Here is a 23,466-nt window from a genome sequence, read left to right as displayed (position 1 = left end):
GTTGGTGGAACTCCACAGAGCCGTAAGGACCAGGGTCGGGCGTCGGCCCGCCGGTACCGGACCGGGGAACGGAGTGAAGCTAAGCACACAGGCAGGGCCATCGGACCCCAACCAGGCTTGGAGCCGCCGTCAATAGTCAAATCCGAATGTGACAGGAACCTCCGGGGTTCCCTAACAACCAAGTCCCGATTGAAGGCAACCGTCCACCCAGAGAGGATATACAGTCACCGCCACAGGCTAGAGATCCAAGGCCCACCGCCTGCGGGCAAAACGGGCTCCTACGGCACCTATACGCCGGGGAGCGGACTACCGGTGGGCAACCACAGGACTCAAGAACATTTTCACAGGTGCAGGGAAAGACAGCCACCATCAGCCGTCCAGGGAGAGCACAACAACAACACTGCAGCCGGCTGCGGGACCCGTCCATCCGGCCGTTTTTGTTTACCTACGACTCTCAGTGATTGTCTGAGTGAGTACACCAGTGCCGTCCGGCACCGCGCCGTGCAGTCCCTGCACCCCAGCCATCCGGCCTCCCCGTTACATCACCGGGCCCCGGGATCACCAACCCCCTACCCACGGAGGGGACAACATCTCAGCTGCACCCTACCATCTCTCCCGGGATCCCCGTTACCAGCAGCGGTGGTGCCATCATCACCACGTCCCGTGGGTGGTGTCAGGAACAATCTCCCTAAACATACCACCCCTTTTCACTTACGGGAGTTTTTTTTATGAGTTTTTTGAGACTAGATCTCCATAATCCTAATCAGATAGCACTTCAAAACTTCTTCATTAAACGTTGTGTGCACATTCCCAAAGAAAGGTTTTCCAATTGTTCTGGAGCAGAAACTCTCCAAATTCTCCTCAGAAATGTGGTGTCTCTTCTCAGTTTCTGCTCTGAAAACTGATCCTAAAGACTCCATGTGCACATATCTTTAAGGTATGTGCACATGATGAGGACCCGCTGCATCGCTACGGGTCCTGACCTGCGGGGCCGCGAGTCTCCTCTGCAGCAGATCGCAGCTGCTTGTGCCCACTATCCCAACTCGGGAAGTTGCGGTCTCTCGCTGTGTTCTCCATGTGGAGGACACTTGTGCCTCAGCAGCAAAGAATTGACATGCTGTGGCTCAGGAAGCCACACCACAGGTCAATTTTCACTGTAGGAAAAAAAAGCGCAATGGGCAGGATATTTCTAGAAATCCAATACACTGTGCTGTACTGTACAATGCAATGTTTTGGAAGCAGCGAAAACACGCTGCGTCCAAAACGCTGTTAACCCTGGTCGAGGACACATAGCCTTACATTTCTGTGCAATTTCCATTTTAACCCATATAAGAGTGTTTTCCTGAAGAAGCTATGAAAAACACCGGGTGATAAAAAAAAATTTACCTGTCACAAAACTTCTAAAACTCTTCAAAAGCCCTTCAGGAAACATTTCAGGGACTATGTGCACACTAAATCTTTTAAACTCATGTGAATCCAACAAGTTTTTCAAGCAGACAACTTCTTTAAACTCTGAAGTTTTTTGTTTCCGGAAGCATCTTTTGGGTCGGTTTTTGTAAAGCCTGCTTTACATACCGAAATTTCTCGTGCGATCGCATTTGCGATCGCACCCGCCCCCATCTTTTGTGCGACACGGGCAATTTCTTAACCCCCCGTCACTCGTACTTACCTCCCAAAACGACCTCGCAGTGGTCGGCGAACATCCACTTCCTGAAGGGGGAGGGACGTTTGGCGTCACAGTGACATCACACAGCGGCCGGCCAATAGAAGCGGAGGGGCGGAGATGAGCGGGTCGTAAACATCCCGCCCACCTCCTTCCTTCCGCATTGCCGGCGGGACGCAGGTAAGCTGTGTTCATCGTTTCCGGGGTGTCACACGGAGCGATGTGTGCTGCCTCGGGAACAATGAACAACCAGACGTTCGATTTATAGAAAATGAGCGACGTGTCAATGAGCAACGATAAGGTGAGTAGTTTTGCTCGTTCACACTCGCTCATAGCTGTCACACGCTACGATATCTCAAACGATGCTGGATGTGCGTCACTTACGACGTGACACTGACGACATATCGTTTGATATATCGTAGCGTGTAAAGCCCGTTTTAGTTTATCAAGCAATTTTCTGCCATTTTTTTGAGGGTTTTCCCATTATTTTTGTGAAGTATTTTTAACTTTTGTTTTTTCACTCTATTAAATAATGAAGAAACCATTACAGATTTTTCTAAGCAAAACTATGGCAAAACACTCCAAAAAACAATTGGTCCTCTTCTGGGGATGTCATTTTAGCTTTCCCATTAACTTGTATAGTACAGTGGAAAATGCTAGCTGAATGGACATGTTACTTCTTTTAACCACTCAGTGTTATTAAAAACCTGAAGTGTTTAAAAAACGTTTAAAAGTCTGAACATATTGAACAGCGAGTCGTTTTTACATAGAAATGCTTATGTTCATTTGTTTGAATCTTTTGTGCACATTGCCAAGAAAATAAAAATACTCCTGAAAAAGAAGAGTTTCCTGAAGTGCTTTTCACTTAAAGTGTATGTACCAACAATCTCTTTTTCAGGTGGGTATGATCAGTATTCTGCCTGAAAAAGCACTTAAAAGGGTTATCCATTACTTGGACAACCACTTCTCCTTTACCATGTTTGGTCTCATTAAGATGGAAAAGCTTATATTCGCCTACCGTGCTGGTGCTGTTCTAGCAGTACCGGCTCTCAAGTGAGGTTGTGACATCACCAAAGCCCTGCGTAAGGTCACCATCGGCTTCTCTCTCTCCCCGCTTTTGGACAAATGATTAATCAACAGGAAGTGAGCAGCAGCCACAGCTTTCATATCCTGTTGGTTAATCATTTGTCCGAACGTGGGGATAGAGAAGTAAATGGTGACTGGACCTCAGCAAAGGACACCAAAGAGTCACTTCAGGAAAACCACTGCCGGCTTGATAAACTAAGCAGGTACACCTGCATCTAAAGGATGTTGTGTGCACATACCCAAAGTCTTGGATTTGCCCACCTCAAAAACCTTGTGTGACCATAGTCTAAAGGCCTCCATAAACATTAGATGGCTGTTGGCTGAATGATGTTTTGGCTGATTGTTCATCCGGCAGCCATCTCAGATGTCTCTCCCATGCACTGAAGCAGTCGTTCAGCCAATGTTTTCTTTAAGAGAGCCATTTTCAGACATGTCTAGTGGTGAACTATCTCTAGTAGCCAATACGATCAGCAGTCAAAAATCAGACATACCGGATTGATACTTTCCCCAAAACTAAATTGCTATACACAAGGCTACTGGCCAAACCCTCTGATATCAGCCAGTTTTGTCTAACAGCTTCGATGAGAGACAGGCCATGGACAAGAGTGGCTTTGTTTTTAGAATATAAAGCAGACAATTTTTCTAATCTGGAGCAACCCTTCCTAGTCTAATCCCTTAGGTTTTGCATTGCTTAAATAACTTTTTGTTTATCTTTTTTAATCAGAAAACCAGAAAAGACAGTGGCTAAAGATTTGGAGGAAAATCCAGACGGTGAGTTATTGTATGCACAAAACACTTGAACTTGGTTGCCCACAAAGAGCCTCATTAAAGGGAACCTGTCACCAGATTTGGCGAGTATAAGCTGCGGTGACCACCACTGAGCTCTTATATACATTATTCCAGAATGCTGTATATAAGAGCCCAGGTCCCTGTGAAGAACGTAAAAACACTTTTATTATACTCATCTAGGGGGCGGTCCAGTCCGATAGGTTTTACTGCTCTCAGGTCCGGCACCTCCTCTCTGAAGCAATTGCCATTCTCCTTCTTCGGAGGCCCGTGTGTATGACATGTCCTACGTCATGCACACTACCCAGCATAGACTGAAACTTCCTGATCTGTAGAGATCACTTCTCAGCAGTAATCTCGTTCTCATTACAGACATGATGTTAGTGAAAGGTAACATACATGATAACCCAGGATCCATCATTCACAGTAGGTCTTCGTTGCTCTCTCCCCACATACTTACCTTTGCACAGGTCCCATAGCATGTCCCCCAGACTATTGCTTCTGGTGGTCCACGTAGTTGCTGTAAAGGGGGCTTTACACGTTGCGACATCGCTAATGTGGAGTCGTTGGGGTCACGGAATTTGTGACGCACATCCGGCCGCATTAGCGATGTTGCTGCGTGTGACACCGATGAGCGATTTTGCATCGTTGGAAAAACGTGCAAAATCGCTCATCGGTGACATGGGGGTCCATTCTCGATTATCGTTACTGCAGCAGTAACGATGTAGTTCGTCGCTCCTGCGACAGCACACATTGCTATGTGTGACGCCGCAGGAACGAGGAACCTCTCCTTACCTGCCTCCCGGCCGCTATGCGGAAGGAAGGAGGTGGGCAGGATGTTCCGGCCACTCATCTCTGCCCCTCCGCTTCTATTGGGCGGCCGCTCAGTGACATCGCTGTGACGCCGCACGGACCGCCCCCTTAGAAAGGAGGCGGTTCGCCGGTCACAGCGACGTCGCCGGGCAGGTAAGTATGTGTGACGGGTCTGCGCAATGTTGTGCGGCACGGGCAGCGATTTGCCCGTGTCGCACAACAGATGGGGGCGGGTACCCACGCTAGCGATATCGGGACCGATATCGCAGCGTGTAAAGTAGCCTTAAGGCTATGGACCGTTTTTTTTTTCTTTTACTAGTGTCATCTTAGTTATATCCTAATTGTCTCTCCAGTAAAGGAGACAAACTCTAGCACAGCGCCACCTATTGGAAGTAGCGATCCTAAAAGTCACAAGTGGATTTTTGACAATCCTTTGCAATATGACTCAGGATATATAAGCCAGATCAGAATCCCAATTTGCAGACACGGTGTTTCGGGGTGCTTGCCCCTCGTCAGTGCAAAGTATGGGGGGTGTCTGATCTGGCTCATGAGAAAGCTATGTGGGGACCACGGGGGAACACTATTCTCCTTAAGGAGACTTTGCAAGCCAGTCTGGCTGCCAGGTAAGGGGACTTATAGCTGCAATGCCCCTAAAATTCCACGGGGGAACAGTATTCTCCTTAAGGAGACTTTGCAAGCCAGTCTGGCTGCCAGGTAAGGGGACTTATAGCTGCAATGCCCCTCTGGGAAATATTCAAATTGTCTCTCCAGTAAAGGAGACAAACTCTAGCACAGCGCCACCTATTGGAAGTAGCGATCCTAAAAGTCACAAGTGGATTTTTGACAATCCTTTGCAATATGACTCAGGATATATAAGCCAGATCAGAATCCCAATTTGCAGACACGGTGTTTCGGGGTGCTTGCCCCTCGTCAGTGCAAAGTATGGGGGTGTCTGATCTGGCTCATGAGAAAGCTATGTGGGGACCACGGGGGAACACTATTCTCCTTAAGGAGACTTTGCAAGCCAGTCTGGCTGCCAGGTAAGGGGACTTATAGCTGCAATGCCCCTAAAATTCCACGGGGGAACAGTATTCTCCTTAAGGAGACTTTGCAAGCCAGTCTGGCTGCCAGGTAAGGGGACTTATAGCTGCAATGCCCCTCTGGGAAATATTCAAATTGTCTCTCCAGTAAAGGAGACAAACTCTAGCACAGCGCCACCTATTGGAAGTAGCGATCCTAAAAGTCACAAGTGGATTTTTGACAATCCTTTGCAATATGACTCAGGATATATAAGCCAGATCAGAATCCCAATTTGCAGACACGGTGTTTCGGGGTGCTTGCCCCTCGTCAGTGCAAAGTATGGGGGTGTCTGATCTGGCTCATGAGAAAGCTATGTGGGGACCACGGGGGAACACTATTCTCCTTAAGGAGACTTTGCAAGCCAGTCTGGCTGCCAGGTAAGGGGACTTATAGCTGCAATGCCCCTAAAATTCCACGGGGGAACAGTATTCTCCTTAAGGAGACTTTGCAAGCCAGTCTGGCTGCCAGGTAAGGGGACTTATAGCTGCAATGCCCCTCTGGGAAATATTCAAATTGTCTCTCCAGTAAAGGAGACAAACTCTAGCACAGCGCCACCTATTGGAAGTAGCGATCCTAAAAGTCACAAGTGGATTTTTGACAATCCTTTGCAATATGACTCAGGATATATAAGCCAGATCAGAATCCCAATTTGCAGACACGGTGTTTCGGGGTGCTTGCCCCTCGTCAGTGCAAAGTATGGGGGTGTCTGATCTGGCTCATGAGAAAGCTATGTGGGGACCACGGGGGAACACTATTCTCCTTAAGGAGACTTTGCAAGCCAGTCTGGCTGCCAGGTAAGGGGACTTATAGCTGCAATGCCCCTAAAATTCCACGGGGGAACAGTATTCTCCTTAAGGAGACTTTGCAAGCCAGTCTGGCTGCCAGGTAAGGGGACTTATAGCTGCAATGCCCCTCTGGGAAATATTCAAATTGTCTCTCCAGTAAAGGAGACAAACTCTAGCACAGCGCCACCTATTGGAAGTAGCGATCCTAAAAGTCACAAGTGGATTTTTGACAATCCTTTGCAATATGACTCAGGATATATAAGCCAGATCAGAATCCCAATTTGCAGACACGGTGTTTCGGGGTGCTTGCCCCTCGTCAGTGCAAAGTATGGGGGTGTCTGATCTGGCTCATGAGAAAGCTATGTGGGGACCACGGGGGAACACTATTCTCCTTAAGGAGACTTTGCAAGCCAGTCTGGCTGCCAGGTAAGGGGACTTATAGCTGCAATGCCCCTAAAATTCCACGGGGGAACAGTATTCTCCTTAAGGAGACTTTGCAAGCCAGTCTGGCTGCCAGGTAAGGGGACTTATAGCTGCAATGCCCCTCTGGGAAATATTCAAATTGTCTCTCCAGTAAAGGAGACAAACTCTAGCACAGCGCCACCTATTGGAAGTAGCGATCCTAAAAGTCACAAGTGGATTTTTGACAATCCTTTGCAATATGACTCAGGATATATAAGCCAGATCAGAATCCCAATTTGCAGACACGGTGTTTCGGGGTGCTTGCCCCTCGTCAGTGCAAAGTATGGGGGTGTCTGATCTGGCTCATGAGAAAGCTATGTGGGGACCACGGGGGAACACTATTCTCCTTAAGGAGACTTTGCAAGCCAGTCTGGCTGCCAGGTAAGGGGACTTATAGCTGCAATGCCCCTAAAATTCCACGGGGGAACAGTATTCTCCTTAAGGAGACTTTGCAAGCCAGTCTGGCTGCCAGGTAAGGGGACTTATAGCTGCAATGCCCCTCTGGGAAATATTCAAATTGTCTCTCCAGTAAAGGAGACAAACTCTAGCACAGCGCCACCTATTGGAAGTAGCGATCCTAAAAGTCACAAGTGGATTTTTGACAATCCTTTGCAATATGACTCAGGATATATAAGCCAGATCAGAATCCCAATTTGCAGACACGGTGTTTCGGGGTGCTTGCCCCTCGTCAGTGCAAAGTATGGGGGTGTCTGATCTGGCTCATGAGAAAGCTATGTGGGGACCACGGGGGAACACTATTCTCCTTAAGGAGACTTTGCAAGCCAGTCTGGCTGCCAGGTAAGGGGACTTATAGCTGCAATGCCCCTAAAATTCCACGGGGGAACAGTATTCTCCTTAAGGAGACTTTGCAAGCCAGTCTGGCTGCCAGGTAAGGGGACTTATAGCTGCAATGCCCCTCTGGGAAATATTCAAATTGTCTCTCCAGTAAAGGAGACAAACTCTAGCACAGCGCCACCTATTGGAAGTAGCGATCCTAAAAGTCACAAGTGGATTTTTGACAATCCTTTGCAATATGACTCAGGATATATAAGCCAGATCAGAATCCCAATTTGCAGACACGGTGTTTCGGGGTGCTTGCCCCTCGTCAGTGCAAAGTATGGGGGTGTCTGATCTGGCTCATGAGAAAGCTATGTGGGGACCACGGGGGAACACTATTCTCCTTAAGGAGACTTTGCAAGCCAGTCTGGCTGCCAGGTAAGGGGACTTATAGCTGCAATGCCCCTAAAATTCCACGGGGGAACAGTATTCTCCTTAAGGAGACTTTGCAAGCCAGTCTGGCTGCCAGGTAAGGGGACTTATAGCTGCAATGCCCCTCTGGGAAATATTCAAATTGTCTCTCCAGTAAAGGAGACAAACTCTAGCACAGCGCCACCTATTGGAAGTAGCGATCCTAAAAGTCACAAGTGGATTTTTGACAATCCTTTGCAATATGACTCAGGATATATAAGCCAGATCAGAATCCCAATTTGCAGACACGGTGTTTCGGGGTGCTTGCCCCTCGTCAGTGCAAAGTATGGGGGTGTCTGATCTGGCTCATGAGAAAGCTATGTGGGGACCACGGGGGAACACTATTCTCCTTAAGGAGACTTTGCAAGCCAGTCTGGCTGCCAGGTAAGGGGACTTATAGCTGCAATGCCCCTAAAATTCCACGGGGGAACAGTATTCTCCTTAAGGAGACTTTGCAAGCCAGTCTGGCTGCCAGGTAAGGGGACTTATAGCTGCAATGCCCCTCTGGGAAATATTCAAATTGTCTCTCCAGTAAAGGAGACAAACTCTAGCACAGCGCCACCTATTGGAAGTAGCGATCCTAAAAGTCACAAGTGGATTTTTGACAATCCTTTGCAATATGACTCAGGATATATAAGCCAGATCAGAATCCCAATTTGCAGACACGGTGTTTCGGGGTGCTTGCCCCTCGTCAGTGCAAAGTATGGGGGTGTCTGATCTGGCTCATGAGAAAGCTATGTGGGGACCACGGGGGAACACTATTCTCCTTAAGGAGACTTTGCAAGCCAGTCTGGCTGCCAGGTAAGGGGACTTATAGCTGCAATGCCCCTAAAATTCCACGGGGGAACAGTATTCTCCTTAAGGAGACTTTGCAAGCCAGTCTGGCTGCCAGGTAAGGGGACTTATAGCTGCAATGCCCCTCTGGGAAATATTCAAATTGTCTCTCCAGTAAAGGAGACAAACTCTAGCACAGCGCCACCTATTGGAAGTAGCGATCCTAAAAGTCACAAGTGGATTTTTGACAATCCTTTGCAATATGACTCAGGATATATAAGCCAGATCAGAATCCCAATTTGCAGACACGGTGTTTCGGGGTGCTTGCCCCTCGTCAGTTATATCCTAAATGCTTTTTTTCTCATTTATCTTTTTAATTGAAGCAGGTTGACTGTCTGAACTTTTTTTATCCACTGACTCCCAACGAATCAGTTCAAAATGGATGGAACTCTGACGTACAAGTCTGTCTTTTGAGTATCCTCCGTTTTCCCTGGATCCCTGTAAACTTTAATGGCCAAGACTGATCCGCAAAACTAATGAAGAATAGGAGATGAACAGAGTCTTGCGGACCTGTTTGTGTTGTATCAGCGGATACTCAGCATTAGTGCCTTTTATACGATCCATAAGTTCTGTAACCTGCTTCAATCAGCCATTAGGAATAGACATTCTTGCTTCACACATCTCGTATGATGTTAAGCATAGTATATCATATCTGGAGCTGTCACTATCGGCTTCTCTTTTCAGAATGTACTTCTGGGTTATCGGTTGGTACAGTCAGCTGTCAGCATGAAGTCTCTGTTTTAAATATTGACCTGGATTCAGACTGCACTGATTATGAACTGCGCATCACTTTGCAGTGGATCGCCGCTTCAGAGCTAGGAATTCCGGCTGTCTACTTCAGAAAATCTCAGGAAAGCAGGATTTATAAGGTATTGTCAGATTGCACCTCTTCTTTTATCACAAGTGATGGGCAAAGAAGCAACAAGTGATAAAAAAATGTTGTCAGGAAGAGTCCAAAAAAAAACAACCTGCTATGGATTTCCCATTATTGGATATTAGATGGAATGTTACAGGAGGTTATACATTTTTGTAAAAATTATTATATGCTTAGCTAAGAAGAAATTTGTGTTTAGACATTAATTTATGAACTTTGTGCACCATTGCAACCAATTTTTTGATGGCTTCAATACATCCCAAAGTTATGCGTGGCATTGCTGGAGACCCATTTGTAACTTTGGGGTATGCACATGGTGCCACATTGGCTCAGTGAGCAGGAATGTCAGAGCCCTAACTCCAGACGCAGCCCAGATTGACAGGAAACAAACTATGGAGCAGAAGTGCAAGATAGGGTCTTACCCGGTAAGGTAACAATTATTAAATTAGTTGCACTCACCTATTGTGGTTGTGCCAGTCACAACCCCTAAATGCATGTATAGAAATGGCGACAGCCGCAACCCCAAGTGGAAGCGTAATGATGTATATGAGAAAAAATTGGATATATGCCGCGCTATCATCAAGGAAGCCGATGTTAATTATTCCTTCTCTTTAGTCATTGTATAGGTCAACGCGTTTCAGAGATCACTCTCTCCTTCATCAGGATAACAAAGAACAGTATCACCTGAGGGATAAGCTGGGCTCAACTGCAAAGACCTGGTGCTCAGAAAAAAGTAGTCTCAATATAGAAAACATTCCGGCACACAGTCGAGAAAAAGGTATTCTAGTCAATGGATTGCTTGTGTATGCTTGTGATTTTATTCAAAAATACAAAAGTGACAACCAAGTTGTGTAACAGTTCTCAAATGAAAATTCCATCCAACGGTTCGGCTCTATCAAGAGCTTTCATCTGGGACACAGTTTATAATGGTGAAGGGGTATACAAATGTCGCGGGCGGGGAGGAGGGTGCCGACACCGCGCTCACCCCTCTGCTCGGGTCCGGCTGCTGCTGCTCAGTGGTGGCTCGAGCGGTGGGCCAGATCCCGGGGGTTCTCGAGCGGCACTCCTCGCCCGTGAGTGAAAGGGGTTTTGTTGGGGAGATTGTCCGTGACGCCACCCATGGTTGTGGTGATTTGTAGCACCACCGCTGCTCAATATGGGGATCCCGGGAGTGGTGATGCGGAGCAGCCAGGTGTTGCGTTGCCCCTCCGTGGGTAGGGGTTGGTGATCCCGGGGCCCAGTGATGGTGTGGAAGGGTGCAGGGCCTGGTGGGCGCAGGGACGCGGCGGCAGCGCTGTGCCTTGCGGCACTGTGGTACTCACTCAGCCTGAGACGTTGACACAGTTTTACGGTAAACCACACGGCTGGAAAGACGGTTCCTACGGACGGCTGCACTTGCTCTCCCAGCAGGTAACGGTGATGTCCCTCTAACCTGCACCTGATGTTTCTGTGTTGGTAGCGATGGGTTCCCACCGGTAACCCGCTCCCCGGCTTGGATATGGGCCGGAGGAGCCCTACTTTGCCCGCAGACGCTGGCCCTGAGGAGCTGGTGCCCTGGCGGTGGCGGTGTTCCTCACTAATGGTTGGACGGTTGTCTTCAATCGGGACTTGGTTGTTGGGGATCGACGTCCCCTTCACTGACGGATTCGGCAAATTATGGCGACTCCTAGCCTTGCCGGGGTCCGAGAGGCCCCTGCCCTGGTGCTGACTGTCCTTCGTATACTGCTCCAGACCGCCGGGCCACTACTCGACCGCGGTCCTTCCAGCAACCTCCGAGCAGTCCCCCTCTAGACGATCACCGCTGTTGCTGACCTTGCTGACCTGTCCTGCACTTAGCTGGACTCACTTCAGGCCTTTCTACGCTCCCTTTTGTTCCTTTTCTTCTTTGCTCCACTACCACTTCACTTTCACTTAGCTCCTCTACCACTTCCTTCTACTTTCACTTCCCTCACTGTTCTCAAGCTCTTTCCTGAGCTGACTGCCTGGTTCCTCCTGCCTCCAGGGCTGTGTACTCCTCGGTGGGCGGAGCCAACCGCCTGGCCCACCCCCTGGTGTGAACATCAGCTCCTGGAGGAAGGCAACAAGTATTTTGGTAGCCTTGGTGTTCCTGACTGGGATTAAGGGTGTGGTGGTGTGATGACCTGTGACCCCTGGCTTGCCCAGGGCGTCACACAAATATTTGAAGTTCTTGTATACACATATGTGGGTGAGAATTGGAATGTCACGTTATCTCTAAATGACTATGGATTAGAGAATTGTTCTACAATTATGAATGCCTCATAAGAGGGAATTAGCTTAAAATACTTTCGCAGTATATACTATGCCGTAATGAATGGACAAAATTAACTCTCCAATATGAATAACTGATGTTAATAGACAGTATAATTAACAGGAGGGCTTCACTGAATAAGAGTCCGACCTCAATGGTAAGGGGATGTATCCAGGCACATTCAGGACGTAGCTAACCGGATTGATGTGGGATATATTACATAGCGAGGCCTCTTCACTCACAATCCTCCTGGCGATAGGCTTCCCCTTGGGACTCTCCCTACCGTATCCTCAGCCATTAGTTCGCTATCTACTATATCCCACATCAATCCGGTTACCTACCTCCTGCATGTACCTGGATACATCCCATTACCATTGAGGTCAGACTCTTTATTCAGTGAAGCCCTCCTGTCAATTATACTGTCTATTAACATCAGTGTGACTTCACCACATCATATTGGAGAGTTAATTTTGTTCATTCATTACGGCATAGTATATACAGCGAAAGCATTTTACGCTAATTCCCTCTTTTGGGGCATTTATAATTGTAGAACCATTCTCTAATCCATATTCATTCAGAGATAACGTGACATACCAATTCTCACCCATATATGTGTATACAGGACCTTTAACATATTTGTATACCCCTTCACCGGTATAAACTGTGTCCCAGATGAAGGCTTTTTATAGAGCCGAAGCGTCGGACGGAATTTTCGTTTGAGAACTGTTACACAACTTGGTTGCTACTTTTGTATTTTTGAATAAAATAATAAGCATACACAAGCAAGCCATTGACTGGTATACCTTTTTCTCGACTGTGTGCCAGAATATTTTCTATATAAAAGAACAGTATGACATCAGCAGAAGACGAACTTACACAGCAAATGTTCTCAGAATGGCTTCCTGGTCCTCAGATTACAGGTTCCCTCTAGAGACAAGCAAAGCAGAAACTATCACCAGCTGGGGGCCAGGAAGCCATTCTGAGAACATTTGCTGTGTAAGTTTGTCTTGTGCTGATGTCATACTGTTCTTTGAAGTCCTGATGAAGGAGACAGCAATCTCTGAAACCCGTTGACCTGTAAAATGAATAAAGAGATGGAATAATTAACATAGGCTTCCTTGGTGATAGCGTGGCATATACCCGATTTCTTCTCCTATGCAGCCCAGATTGAGGCAGGCCATTTTATTTTTTTTTTGTTTTTTAATCTTTTTCCAGCATTCTATGGTACAGAAAAATGGCGGGTAGTTAAGCACTGTGTTGCTGAATGTGAAAGAGCGAATTGCATAGAATCCATATTCTGGAGAATACAAATTTTTGTACAATCTGAGAAGTAAATTCCGCTCAAATAAGTTTGCACTTTTCTATGAAAGACACACTTAGAAATTTTCCATGAAGGATCGATTTCAAGTATCCTACAATATTCGGAAAAGTGTAAAAAGCCTTAATTGACTGGGTGGAACAACAGCGCATTAATGAGCTGCATTAGGTGAGATCTGTATACAGTTTGTATAGAAATTATATGCAACTGACCCCATTTTTAAATCATTGGGTTTCGTTGGGCTCCTTTGGTATTTGCCATGCTTCAGTGTGGAGGGGCTTAGGCCTCTCACACCTCAGTCAGTTTTTCTTGTTCAAGTGATCTCTGTGTTTTTCACGGATAGCATTCATACCTATGAAAGGCTTTTCACATATCCATGATTTTTTTGTGAACTGACTGGTTCATGCAGAATCGAGGCGACATGTCTAACCTTAAAGGGTTATTCCCATCTCCAAGATCCTATCCCAATACGTAGTAGGTATAATAATAATATTAGCAAATACCTCTAATTAGAAATGTAGTATAGTTCTTCTGATTCACTATTTCATTTACCTCATGTTGCTCTCCTGATTCATTATGTCGCTTAGCTCAAGTTCAGGGCATTGCAGGACCTTAGGTATCCATGGTTATGACCACGAGCAACTAACTAACTGTCACTATATGTGTGGTCGTAAACATGGATGCTAAGGTCCTGCAATGCCCTGAACTTGAGCTAAGCGACATAATGAATCAGGAGAGCTATACTACATTTCTAGTTGGAGGTATTTGCTAATATTATTATTACACCTACTACATATTGGGATGGAATGTTGGAGATGGGAATACCCCTTTAATCCAACTGTTTTGTCACAGTCAGCAATGCAAGTCTCTGGGTCAATTTTTCACGGACTGCTAGTTAGGAGAAGTTAGAGAAACTTTTTTTTTTCGTTTCACTTCCAAACAAAACTGCTGAAACTTGAACCAAACCGACACTGACTGAAACTTTGGTAAAAAAAAAAAAACACAGCTGAAACTAAGACCAATTTTCTCGCACTTGTTAATAAGGCCTAACTGATAGCATTCTGGAGCAGATACCTAGTTTATAGTAAAAGTACAGTGCCTTGAAAAAGTATTCATACCCCCATGAACGTTTCCACATTTTTCACATTACACCCACAAACTTAGACCTCTTTCACATGTCAGTGAAAAACACACACGTTTTTCACGGACGTGTTGAAGGTGCGTATGGCCCTCCGTGTGCCGTGATTTTGGCACACGTGTGTTCTCCGTGTGCTATCTGTGATAGCACATGGAGAGCAGGAATTTTTTACTCACCTGTCCCCGACACTGCTGTCCGTGGTGCTGCTATCTCCAGAGTTGCAATCACACTTGCTTCTGGGTCTGCGGTGCAGTGAATATTCATGAGCATAATGAGCGGGCTCTGAAGCAAGAGGCAGCAGCGCCGAAGACAGCATCGCTGGAGACAAGTGAGTATAGAAATTCATGTCACACGGATCACACCACTGTGTGGTGCGTGTGACATCGGTGCTGCCGGAGAAAAAAGAAAAACAGACTTATCTCTGTGCGGAACACACGGACACGCGTGTGTGCCACATAAACACACGGTCCATGAGAAATCACTGGAGTGTGCGCTGACCCATTGATTTTAATGGGTCTGCATATGTCCATGATTCCAGTACGTATAAATATAGCTTCATATGTACCAAAATCACTGACGTGTGAAGGGGGTCTTAAATGTATGTTATTGGAATATTATATACTAGAAGGTGGCCCGATTCTAACGCATCGGGTATTCTAGAATTTATTGTGTAGTTAATGTATGTTTTTTGTTATATATATCGATGTTGTTGTGTGTAGTTGCCAGTGTTTGTGTAGGGAGCTGTAAATGTTCTGGGTGTTGTCTGGGTGGGGGTGTGTGAGAGCGGTGTTGTATGTGTGTTGCGTTGTTTGTGGAGCGCTGTGTGTCTACAGTGTTCTGTGTGTGTGGTGCTGTGTGTGTTGCGCGGTTTGTGTGGGTGTGGAGTGCGTGTGTGTGTTTTGGGGGAGGTATGTTTTGTGCAGTGTGTGTGTTGCGCGGTATGTGTGTATATTTGTGTATGCCGCGGTGTTTGTGTGTTGGGTGTTGTGTGTGTGTGGCGTTGCCTGTGTAGGGCGGTGTTTGTGGTTCCCAGTGTGTGTGTGGTGTGTTGTGCGGTGCGCGTGTGGCGCTGTGTGTGTGTTTTGGGGGGAGGTGTGCACCCCCATCGTGCTCCATCCCCCATGCTGCGCACCCCCTATCGTGCTCCATCCCCCATGCTGCACACCCCCCATCGTGATCCATCCCCCATGCTGTGCACCCCCCATCGTGCTCCATCCCCATGCTGTGCACCCCCCATCATGCTCCATCCCCCATGCTGCGCACTCCCCATCGTGCTCCATCCCCCATGCTGCGCACTCCCCATCGTGCTCCATCCCCCATGCTGCGCACTCCCCATCGTGCTCCATCCCCCATGCAGCGCACTCCCCATCGTGCTCCATCCCCCATGCTGCGCACTCCCCATCGTGCTCCATCCCCCATGCTGCGCACTCCCCATCGTGCTCCATCCCCCATGCTCCGCACCCCCCATCGTGCTCCATCTCCCATGCTGCGCACCCCCCATCGTGCTCCATCCCCCATGCTGCGCACCCCCCATCGTGCTCCACAGTCACACATCAGATAGTATACACGCACACATCTGATGTGTGGTGCTGTGTGTTGCGCGGTTTGTGTGGGTGTGGAGTGCGAGTGTGTGTTTTGGGGGAGGTATGTTTTGTGCAGTGTGTGTGTTGCGCGGTATGTGTGTATATTTGTGTATGCCGCGGTGTTTGTGGTTCCCAGTGTGTGTGTGGTGTGTTGTGCGGTGCGCGTGTGGCGCTGTGTGTGTGTTTTGGGGGGAGGTGTGCACCCCCATCGTGCTCCATCCCCCATGCTGCGCACCCCCCATCGTGCTCCATCCCCCATGCTGCGCACCCCCCATTGTGCTCCATCCCCCATAGTGCTCCATCCCCCATGCTGCGCAGCCCCCATCGTGCTACATCCCCCATGCTGTGCACCCCCCATCGTGCTCCATCCCCCATGCTGTGCACCCCCCATCGTGCTCCATCCCCCATGCTGTGCACCCCCCATCGTGCTCCATCCCCCATGCTGCGCACTCCCCATCGTGCTCCATCCCCCATGCTGCGCACTCCCCATCGTGCTCCATCCCCCATGCTGCGCACTCCCCATCGTGCTCCATCCCCCATGCTGCGCACTCCCCATCGTGCTCCATACCCCATGCTGCGCACTCCCCATCGTGCTCCATCCCCCATGCTGCGCACTCCCCATCGTGCTCCATCCCCCATGCTCCGCACCCCCCATCGTGCTCCATCTCCCATGCTGCGCACCCCCCATCGTGCTCCATCCCCCATGCTGCGCACCCCCCATCGTGCTCCACAGTCACACATCAGATAGTATACACGCACACATCTGATCGCATACACTCACACCCCACTTCTCCCTGTGCCCTCCGGTGGGCGGTCCCAGCAGCTGTGCTGCACGCCGTTCTACTCTGCCAACACTTACAGATCCGATCGCATACACTCACACATCAGAACACACGCACACACTTGATCGCATACACGCACACACCCGATCGCATACACGCACACACACACACACTGACGATATCGCACATACGCGCTCACACACTCACAACATCCGGAGATACCACATGCTTCCGGCCATTTGATCCTCCGGCAGGTCCTGGAAGGTCACTGCACGCACAGTATCGCCGCCGAGAAGTAAGCGATATCACTGGATGTTGTTGTGTGTGGATGCGATCTGGTGTGTGTGTGAGGTGTGTGTGAGAGTGAGTGAGTGTGATCTGATGTGTGTGTGTGTCTGTTCTTATGTGTGTGTGTGTGTGTTCCGCCGCTGCAGGACCTTGATGCGCTCACCTGCTCGTCGGCGTCTGGTGAGTATGAGTGCGAGGTCTTCTTTCTTCTGTCTTCTCTCTTCTGGGGGTGCCCGCTGCCTATAATGAAGTGTCTTGCAGTGTCTTTAACTCTTTCACCGCTGCATGACACTTCATTATTGACCGCAGCGTATGCCGGCTCCCTGCACATGTGTACCGGGAGCCGGTGTACGCTGGAGCGGGGCTGAGCGGGCGAGGCGTCAGCGTATGCTGGCTCCCTGCACATGTGTACCGGGAGCCGGTGTACGCTGGAGCTGGCGATGCGTGCGGAGGTCCGGGGCGAGCGGCTAATCCATGTGGGGGCGGGGCCAGGCCGAGGCGAGCGGCCAATCCGTGGGGGGGCGGAGCCAGGCCGATCCCAGAGCGGCTAATCCATGCGGGGGCGGGGCCAGGCCGAGGCGAGCGGCCAATCCGTGGGGGAGCGGGGCCAGGCCGAGCCCAGCGGCCAATCCGACAGTTGTCACTTTTATGACACTTACGGTGACACTGTCACGTGACACAATTTTGGAGCAAGACAGACAGAGAGAATAAGGCAATTATATATATAGATACAGTTATGTACAAAATAAAATCAGTCTAACAACACCAATGGGGTTAATCACCGTTTTTGGCAGGAAAAATCATAAACCATGGAAAAAAATTCATGATTAGATGTAGGCGAGTAATAGGCAACCAACACAATCAACAGTCATAATGTGCACGCTGTATTTGAGTATAATTAATTTAATGAAAGGGGGTGCACTAATTAATAGCAGTGCGGAGTTCAATTAGTGAGGTCATTCATTCTGTGAAGAAACAAGTGTCAATTATGGGTCTTATTTTAAGAAGGAGGACAGCAAATGTACCTACTGGTTTTAGCCCTTGGTCAGTGAGTAAAATGGGTGTTCTAGACGTTGTACCGAAGGAGAAAGAACTTGGATCAAAAAGTTGATTGCAGAGGAAACAACATATAAAGTACAGAAAATAATTGGCTGCTCAGCTAAAAAGATTTCCAATGCTTTAAAATGGCAAACAAAACTCAAAACGTAATAGGAAAAGAAATACCTCCATCCACATAGATCATTGACTAAGTAGAATGGCAAACAGGCATCCAATGATCAGTCCATGGAGATCAAAGAAGATCTCCAGTTACCGTGAGTATTGAATCCATCCTAAAGACACCTGCGTGAAGCCAAACTATTTGCAAGAAATCCTCATAAAGTATGATTGCTGAAAATAAGACGTGTTGAGAAGATTACAGTTTGTCAATTAACACACTGACTGGCCTAAAGAGACGCAACGTTCTGTGGACAGATGGGAGCCAGATTGTTCTTTTTGGGTCTTAAGGCCGCTTTACACGCTGCGATCTCGCTACCAAGCTCACTAGCGTGCGTACCCACCCCCATCGATTGTGTGTTACGGGCAAATCACTGCCCGTGACGCACAACATTGCTTGGCCCCGTCACACTACTTACCTGCCTAGCGACGTCGCTGTGACCGGCGGACTGCCTCCTTTCTAAGGGGGTGGTTCGTTCTGCGTCACAGCGACGTCACTAAGCGGCCGTCCAATCGAAGCGGAGGGGCGGAGATGAGCGTGATGTAACATCCCGCCCACCTCCTTCCTTCCTCGTTGCCGGCGGCCACAGGTAAGGTGAGGTTCCTCGTTCCTGCAGTGTCACACATAGCGATGTGTGATGCCGCAGGAACGACGAACAACCTACGTCCTGCAACAGCAGCGATATTTGGGAATGGAGGAGCGTGTCAACGAGCAGTGATATGTTGAGTATTTTTGCTCGTTAGCGGTCGCTCGTACGTTTCACACGCAACGATGTCGCTAACGAGGCCGGATGTGCGACACAAATTCCGTGACCCCCAACGACATTGCGTTAGCGATGTTGTTGCGTGTAAAGCGGCCTTTAGAGGCCGCAGTCTGTGAGACGACTCATAAACACTGAATTCAAATCAAAGTACACTGTGAAGACTATAAAAAATGGAGGTGTAGGTGTACCGCTCCGCGCTCGGCTGCACCTCGGCAGGCTCATTGGTGGTTGGCTCGAGCGCCTCCGGACCCGGGGTCACTTTGCTCTGAAAGGGGATGCTGGCGCTTTTGGTGGGGGTTAGGTAGGTGCATGGCCGGAGCCGCGCTTGAGTTCGTGATGCCACCCACGGGATGTGGTGAAGGTAGACACCACCGCTGCAGTTACCGGGCACCCGGGGGAGATGTTTTGCAGAAAGTTGTTAACCCCTCCGTGGGCAGGGATGGTGGCCTCGGGGCCCGTTGGGGATAGCTGGGCGGTGCAGGGCGGTGCACGGCCGGATGGCACTGTTGTACTCACTGTTATTGACACACACACCAGTCTCTGGTAAACCAAGTTGATGGTGGTCGGTGCCCGCAGCCGGCTGCGTCTGGTCCCCCACCCGGTTCGGTGGTCTTGGCCTTTCTCCTGCACCGTGTTGTGTACTTGGGCTGCCTGCGCTTCAGCAACGGGAGTCCGCTCCCCGGCTTTGTGAATGTTAGGAGAGCCCTTTTGCCCGCAGACGCTGGCCCGTGGGATCTCTCTGCCTGTGCGGTGGCTTTCTATCCCCCTCGGTGGGCTGTTGTCTTCAGTCGGGACTTGGGTGGGAAAGGACCTTTAGTCCAGACGGCAATCAGTTAATTAACTCAGTCCAGTGGATTCTGGACCACGTTTCAGAGTCTGAGTACCCCCCTGTGTGCTCCGGTTTCCGACTCGGTTCCTCGGGTCGGTACCGGCGGGCCACTACCGTGTCCCGGTCCACCAGGTTCCACCGAGCCGTCTTCTCGGCTCCTGCAGGCTAAGGCCACCGTTTGCATCCTAGCCAAAGGTGCCCGGGCTCCAACCCTGGCACCTGTCAGCCTCCTCTCACTACTGACAACTCCTCACTCACTCACTGACTGACTGACGCTGCTTTGTTTTTCCTGCCTCAGCCTCTCTGAACTCCTTGGTGGGTGTGGCCAACTGCCTGGCTCCGCCCCCTAGTGTGTCCATCAAGCACTGAGAGAAGTGACTAGGTTTTAATGGTTAGCTGATGACACCTTATTGGGGGACAGGTGTAGTGCGGGGGTCTATCTGTGACTACCTGGCTTGTCCAGGGCGTCACATAAGCATAAGGGTTTGGGGATGTTTCTCATACTCTAAACAATCGACCAGTTCGAATATATCAAAATACTGGAAAGCAGTTTTAGATGCATACTGATAGCTAATATAGCATGAACATAGCACAATATTATCCTGCGCTGTATCATGCACACTCTGACAAGATAGCCATTGGGAGATTCCATTGTAGCTCTGGCAGTATGTTTAGAGAACTTATCTTATTAGAAGGTGAACCTACACTTATTTCTCAAGTATTTTGCTGCCTCAAAAAGGTTTTCCTCCAGGATTGCCATGCATTTAGCTCCATCTATCTTCTCATCAATTCTGACCAGCTTCCCCGCCCCTGTTGAAGAAAAGCCTTCTCACTGCTACCACCACCATGTTTGACTGTAGGGATGTTAGTTTTCCACCACACACAGCGTTTTCCATTTAATCCAAAAAGTTCTACTTTGGTCTCATCTGACCACAACACCTTCTTCCACATACTAGCTGTGTCCTCTACATAGCTTTTTGTAAACTGAACTTCTATTGGTTTGCTTTCAATAATGGCTTTCTTCTTGCCACTCTTCCATAAAGGACACATTGGTGGAGTATATGACTGATAGTTGTCCTGTGGAAAGATTCTCCTTCCTGATTTGTGGATCTTTATACCTCTCCCAGAGTGACCATGGGCTTCTTAGTTGCCTCTCTAATTAGTGCTCTCTTTGCTTGGGATGTCACCGTACTCCATCCATTTTTGGATGATGGATTGAAAACTGTTCTGTGAGATGTTCAGAGCTTGGGCTATTTTCTTATAACCTTACCCTGCTTTACTCTTCTCCACAACTATATCCCTGTCTCGGCTGTTGTGTTCCTTGGTTTTAATGATCGCTTGACCCCTAATATTCTCAAACTAACCTCTGAGGCCTTCATAGAACAAGTGTAGTTTTGCTGAAAATAAATTACACACAAATGGACTCAATATACTAATTAGGTGACTTCTGGAAGCAATTAGTCACTCAGGATTTTAATTAGGGGTATCAGACAACTGGGGACTGAATACAGATGCACATCACAATGTTTATCTTTGTCATTTTAAAATATTTAGGAAACCATGTATCATTCTTTTTACACTTCACAAATACTTCCTACTTTGTGTTGGTATGTTATATAAAATCCCAATAAAATACATTTAAATTTGTTGGTGCAATGTGAAAAAGTGGAAATGTTAACACAGTGTGAATACTTTTTCAGGGCACTGTATATACAATTAAGGCTTCTACAAGGTCCCAGTAAGAAAGTGTCTGGTCTCTTCATGAGGAAATACCTTTTAAAAATGTTTATTTTGTGTGAAAAGATCTTTTGTGCATCTGATATTGCGAACAAACTTTGTATAGCCAGGAATCCTAATAATGAAAAGATCCAGTATAGAATCATTTCAGCTAACTCTTATTTTTCCATTAAGTTCCTAGAGGTGACACAGCTCGTCCAAGCAAAGTCCTGGAAAGTTGGGGATATATTCAGCGCCCTCATTCTTCACTGCAAGGTACGGGAGCAGAGGAGAGAGTCTACACCAAGCTTTTTTGACTGGCTCCTAGAACTGGGATAGGATCCTTCACTGGCCCTACGAGGACAGTCATGAGGTTCACTATGGTCTGAACCCACCAGCCTATGTTACAACGCAAACAGACTCCATTTTATTTTATACCGCTTTTGGGAGGAAATTGACAGATTGTAAATTTAGAATGTAATAGATACAGTTTTTTTAGGCATGTCGGCCATGCTTAATATTTTTCTAGTATACATATATAGTTATGTATGTATATATATATATTGGATGGAACATGTTTACTGCAGAGTTTAGTTGGACTGTGTGAGTATTTTGTAAGGTCTGTATACAGTACACGACTTTGAACGAGGTATCTAGTATATACTAGTATATAATATGTGTGTGTGAAGGTGTATATATATATATATATATATATATATATATATATATATAATTCCTTCCAGCCATTATCTTGTACCGTTTTGCCTTCTTCTTAATAAGCCATATTTTCTTCTTTAAAACCAGCAGGAAATTTTAGAAAAAAAATGAGGAATCTTTTTAACCATACAATATAAATGACCTGCAGGTATGATATTCACATTGGGGAAACTAATTAGTTGGGTTAAAGGGGTTGTCTCACCTTTATTAATGGGTACAGTGCTTCCTAGGCTATGTTCCCACCATGCGGATTTGGTGAATTGTTGATGTTGCAGTATTCTGCACGTATTAGTTGAACTAGGTTAATTGCTTTTTGGGGGGTGTTTATGGCGCTGAAGTCTCTTCTTGGTAGTTGACAGGTCATGTTTTAAATAAAGCTGCTTTGTTTTTTGTGAGGAATGGATGATGGAAACAGTTTATTATTGTGTGTAATGAATAAAGGCACATGATACATCAATCAGTGTGAAACTAGAAAGAGGCTTCTTGTACTGTGTATATACGTTTGTTGAAAGCAAGATAACCATGGATAACCAGTCATCTTAATGGATATTCTCCAAACCTTTTGATTTACAATAAAGCTGCTCTACAGAAACCCTCTTGTCTCTTTGTAAAAGGTGCCACTAGTAAGGTATCCGGGCAGTCCTAGAATCATAGAATGGTAGAGTTGGATCCGCTTGTCCTTGCCCCAGTTAGTCCAGCGGTTAATATATATGGTGGACACGCCGGCCACCATCAGACAGGCGGTTGGGCACGATTTCATAGTACATGGCGCCGCTCCTCCGATCTTCACTGACATCAGCACAGACCAGAGAGCAGCTCAGGGTCACTATGCACTACCAGCAAGCTAGTTAGTTTTTGTTACCTTCTGCTATTTGGCTTTGACAAAACGTTAGTGATACAGTCATGTGCGGATTACATGTATTTTTGCCTGTGGATTTTCCGCCTCTAATGCAATTCTATGAGCAAAATCCACACATACAGTATGTACCAGCAAGAAAAAAATTGAAAAACACCCACCACAGGTCAGTTTACATGGCATATAAAAGCACAGTGGGCATGAGATTTCTATGAACCCATTCAGTCTGCTGAACCTGTAAGATGCTGCATTTTTCTTGTGCAGCATCATAATCTCAGCACACATCGTGGAAACTTTGTAATTTACTTCTAATGATCCAATTCTCCAGGACGGAACAATTTTATCTCTACTGTGTGCAGC

The 23,466-nt window shown here is 47.6% G+C and overlaps 1 protein-coding gene across 2 annotated transcripts in view; it reads left to right on the top strand.

The window, feature by feature from the left end:
• SPHKAP (SPHK1 interactor, AKAP domain containing) overlaps window positions 1–22,842 on the top strand; it is a 456,834-nt gene extending 433,992 nt beyond the window's left edge. For both annotated transcript variants that reach the window (XM_075340950.1, XM_075340952.1), the window contains exons 10-12: window positions 3,474–3,520; window positions 9,442–9,626; window positions 21,729–22,842. In XM_075340950.1, coding sequence (XP_075197065.1) covers window positions 3,474–3,520; window positions 9,442–9,626; window positions 21,729–21,872 — 376 coding nt within the window. In that variant the 3' untranslated portion in view covers window positions 21,873–22,842. The remainder of the gene's footprint in view (window positions 1–3,473; window positions 3,521–9,441; window positions 9,627–21,728) is intronic.
• Window positions 22,843–23,466: the final 624 nt, after the last annotated feature.

This window comes from Anomaloglossus baeobatrachus, chromosome 3 (genome assembly GCF_048569485.1).
Source record: "Anomaloglossus baeobatrachus isolate aAnoBae1 chromosome 3, aAnoBae1.hap1, whole genome shotgun sequence".
In the NCBI taxonomy this organism is placed as follows: domain Eukaryota; kingdom Metazoa; phylum Chordata; class Amphibia; order Anura; family Aromobatidae; genus Anomaloglossus; species Anomaloglossus baeobatrachus.
The sequence above is the reverse complement of the archived record's forward strand: the minus strand, read 5'-3'. Positions and strand labels throughout refer to the sequence as shown.